Source organism: Callorhinus ursinus, unplaced genomic scaffold (assembly GCF_003265705.2).
Source record: "Callorhinus ursinus isolate GAN/ISIS: 27379988/994484 unplaced genomic scaffold, GSC_fseal_2.0 scaffold4156, whole genome shotgun sequence".
Lineage (NCBI taxonomy): Eukaryota > Metazoa > Chordata > Mammalia > Carnivora > Otariidae > Callorhinus > Callorhinus ursinus.
In genome coordinates, this window is record NW_027401210.1 from 1 (window position 1) to 4,456 (window position 4,456).

Sequence of the window (4,456 nt, forward strand, 5' to 3'; positions counted from 1 at the left end):
ATTCTCTTACCCTCACCCCTGTTCGACCTTGCACGCGGGCCGTGGCAAGTGGCGCCCGAACAGGGACCTGAGCACATGAAAGAGGATCCTGGACACTGACGTCGCAAGCATTCAGGTAAGAGAACCGGTCGTTTAACCGGCACGACAGGAGTAAGAAATTATGGGACAAAGTCAGTCCGCTAGTCATGCATATTTTCTGCGGACCCTGCAGATTTTATTGGCAGAGAGAGGGCATAAGGTGTCTTCCTCCACACTGCAGGAATTTTTCAGGAACATAAAAGATTTGTGCCCTTGGTTCCCACTAGAAGGAACAGCAAACCCAGAGGATTGGAGACGGGTGGGCCAAGAGATGAAAAATCAAATAAAGTTGCGGGGCTCCGGTGCCTTGCCGCCCAATACAATGGGCCTCTGGTCTCATATTTGTGAAATCCTGGAGCCACAACAAAAAATTGAGCTGATATCTTTAAAATCATGGGTTGAAGATGAGAAAAAAGATCCTACTAAAGTACCCCTGACTCCCACTGGGGTATCCTCTTTTGAGATCCTGGGCAATGATGCTAACATACCCACCCAGGATCCTTTCCCTCCTCCACCACCTCCTATACCCTTGGCGGGGAAAGCCCCTAAGGCTCAGAGTGGTGGGGATGAATTTGGCGATGATGATGTTTATCTTGATGATGACCCCATTCTGACTATGCCCACATCGTTGAAATCGGTCCTGCCTGCAGTCACAACCTCTGGTCAAGGGATCAATTCTGTGACTAAGTGTACTCAAACTAGCACGCTGCAGGCTTTTCCCATTATGACCAATCAGCAGAGCGCTGCCAAGTCCTCTGTATCCAACATTAGCCCTTTACAGAGAACTTTACTAACAGCACAGCAAGCGGGACAAGACGTGGGAGAATTTAATGCCCACCCAGTAACCTTACAGGGAGGCCAACGGACATATACTGCCTTAAATTTTAAAATGTTAAAAGACTTAAAGGCTGCCTGTAGTCAGTACGGGGCCACTGCTCCCTTTACCCTATCCATGATAGAGAACCTTACCAGAGAAGCTCTTTGCCCGGGAGATTGGAAGGTTGTTGCCCGGGCTTGCCTTAGTGGGGGAGATTATTTGTTGTGGAAGGCCGAATTCGAGGAAAAGTATAACAATCTGGCTATCTATAACAAAAGGACCCAAATCCCTGTCACATATGAGATGTTGGCTGGTACTGGAGCTTATTATGAAGTGGGTAACCAAATACATTTCCCTGAGATTGCCTATGTTCAAATCAATGAGGCTGTTTTGACTGCATGGAAAAAGTTACCGACCACTGGCACAAGGACAGAGGAATTATCTAAAATAAGACAGGGGCCCGATGAACGCTATCAAGATTTTGTTTCACGGCTTTTGCAAGCTGTAAGCAGGATTGTTGTGGACGGAGAGGCAGGAACTATTATAGTGAAGCAGCTAGCCTTTGAGAATGCCAATTCAGCATGCCAAGCGGCCATAAGGCCTTGGAAGTCCACGGGCACCCTTGAGGATTTTTTGCGGCTGTGTGCAGACATTGGTCCCAGTTATGTACAAGGAGTGACCTTGGCAGCAGCCCTTCGAGGAATTCCTCCGCAGCAGCTGCATACACAACTTCTTAAAAAACAAAAGGGAAAGTCCCCAATGAATTCTAAAGCTCGCATGCCCTGCTTTCTATGCGGGGAACTTGGACACTTTCGTAATAAATGCCCTAAGGGCTCAAGACAAGCCCCATCTTTCAACTTTCCCTCGGGGAACCCCCCTAATAAGCCACAGCCACCTTCTGTGTGTCCCAGGTGTATGCGGGGACGGCACTGGGCCAATGAGTGTCGATCAAAAACTGACCGCCTTGGCCGCCCCCTACAGCAGGGAAACTCCCAACGGGGCTTCCCGCAGCCCCACCAAACAATAGCGGCAATGCTCTCCCCCCCATCTCTGAGGTCAGAGCCAACACGGCAGACCTCCCTGGGATTGAATCCCTTCACCGAGGCACCCCAGCCAGTGCAGGATTAGATCTGGCCCCAAATAGTTCTGTTTATTTAGAAGCTGGCATGCCCCCTCAACCAATAAGTACAGGAATATGGGGACCTCTCCCCCCAAACACATGGGGCTTATTATTAAGTAGATCTAGTTGGACCCTGAAGGGCTTAATAGTATATCCAGGATTTTGTGCAAATTTTCACATCACTCATACAACAGGTATTCCTTATAATTCTCAAGGTCAGGCCATTGTCGAAAGAGCCCTTTCCACCCTCAAAATGTACCTCAAAAAACTAAAAGAGGGGGAAATACTACAGGGGAAAATAAAATATTCACCTCACTTACACCTTTCATTAGTACTCTTTGTTTTAAATTTTTTGAATGTTGACTCGGTTGGCCGCACTGCCGCCGAACGTTTCTGGCAGCCTGAGCGGGCTCCCCTCCTCTATGCGAAGTGGCGTGACCCCGCCACCGCGGAGTGGAGGGGACCCGACCCGGTCCTACGCCAGGGCCGAGGATGCGCTTGTGTCTTTCCCCAGGATGAGGAGACGCCACGCTGGCTCCCGCTTCGATGCGTCCGCATTGTCCGTGATGGTTTGCAGAATGAGGCGGCTCCAGATCCGCTCCGGGAGGACGAGGAGACGCCCCGCCTCGGATCAGAGGAAAATAACATGGGGAGACATCAAAGCCCTGACCGCTCGAGCTGAGGCCACCGTGCGTGAGTCGGGCCAGCCAGTCACGGCTGTTGCCCTTTTCCTTGCCATGCTATCACTTTTAACCCTTGACTCTGCCCAGGCCTCTCCTTACTGGGCTTTTGTCCCGGACCCTCCTACCGCGAGGGCAGTCACCTGGAAGGATCCCTCACCCAGGGTGTTTACTAACTTCACAGACATTTTTGATGGGCCTGAGATTTCCGGCCTCACTCATGCTGTGGCGCCTTTTAACTGGACCAGCCTGGCTTCTGCCCCCCCATTTGTTTCCAGGCCATCGATGGCCCTGAGGCGCCCCAATTATGGATGCGTGGTCACTTCACCAGTCTCCCGAAGAATCCGCTCTTGGTATGGAACTGAGCCACCTAGAAGAGACACTTTGGCACCTCATGTAATGGTGGAGAATTGGGACATCAACGAGGTTGTCCTTCAACATCGACGGCCCCTGCCTGTTGGCCGTTTCGGACCCGCTTCCAGATCCCTTGAGACCCCATACCTTGACTATCCCCTCTGTAAATCTGACCTAACGTGGAAAACCTATGGACCCTCTTAGAAAACCTGCGTTCATCACAACCCAGAGATTGTGACTCCCCATGGCATACCTGACACTTATATAATTGACTGGTCAAAAGACAGGGATCTCCCTTTGCGCCGCTCCCCCCCGCCTTCAGGATATGGGCCATACGACCACAATAATTCTGCTCCCGGGGGACTGCTATCACTGGGGAGGATGAGACACCCGGACTTATGGAAAATTGTTGCGGCCATGAGAGATGTTAAAACTAATTCACCCCTTTTCCCTGGCTTCCCCACGGGCCCATTGACATTTCAAATTCAGGCATGTCTTTCCCCACCGTTTCTGTTTGTAGTGGGGGACGGATCTGTAGTACCCGAGGCTAAGGCCAATAGAACCCTTTACAAAATAACTTGTGAGGAGTGTTATCTCACCAACTGTTTGCCTTTACCCAGCGCCCCAAATCCAACAAAGAAGGTTTTCCTAGCCATGCAGCCCCCTTATCTAATGATGCCTGTAGAGGTGAGGGGGCCCTGGTATAGAGATTATGGCTACCAATTTGCGCAAGAATTGGAGGGCCTACTTAGCCGGGGGCGACGTTTCCTAGGCCTCCTAATAGCTGGCATCACTGCCTTGGTGTCTTTGATAGCATCAGCTACTGTCTCCACGGTGGCACTGTCCCAGGGCATACATACTGCCGCTCATGTAAATAGCTTGGCTCCTAATGTCTCCCAGACCCTTGCTACACAAGGAAGTATAGATAAAAAAATTTTGGCTCGCCTAGATGGTCTAGAACAAGCCGTCGAGTACCTGGGCACCCAATATTCACTGTTACACACTCGTCTGTCCTTTGTATGCCACGGCGGGTATGGTTCCATTTGTGTAACCCCCTTGAAGGCTGACAATGTCTCCTGGGAAACGGTGCAGAGGCACTTGCAAGGTATCTGGCATGAGACAAATGTAAGCCTAGATCTGTTTCAATTGCAAGAACAAATAAACAATATAGCCTCCTCCCATCTGCATGTAGTCACCCCCAGAGACATGGCACAATCCTTTCTACAAAAGCTACAGGGGTTTAACCCCTTTAATATCCTCCAACATTCCTTCTGGATTATGTGTGCTCTGGTTGTAGGGGTAACCTTATTACTCTGCTTATGGTGTGCTTGGAGTCGCTGTCTGTTTGCTTTCATGGCCAGTACCCAAGCAAATGTACACATGTTGCGTTTAAAGATAAAAGGGGGA

At 50.3% G+C, this 4,456-nt stretch overlaps 1 protein-coding gene across 1 annotated transcript; it reads left to right on the forward strand.

Moving 5' to 3' along the window:
• LOC141372268 (endogenous retrovirus group K member 6 Env polyprotein-like) lies at window positions 1-4,453 on the forward strand (the record flags this gene model as incomplete). Its single annotated transcript, XM_073890780.1, is given in 2 exon segments — window positions 1-115; window positions 2,530-4,453. A coding segment is annotated over 1 exon segment (1,923 nt), but the record flags the coding sequence as incomplete, so codon positions are not given.
• Window positions 4,454-4,456: the final 3 nt, after the last annotated feature.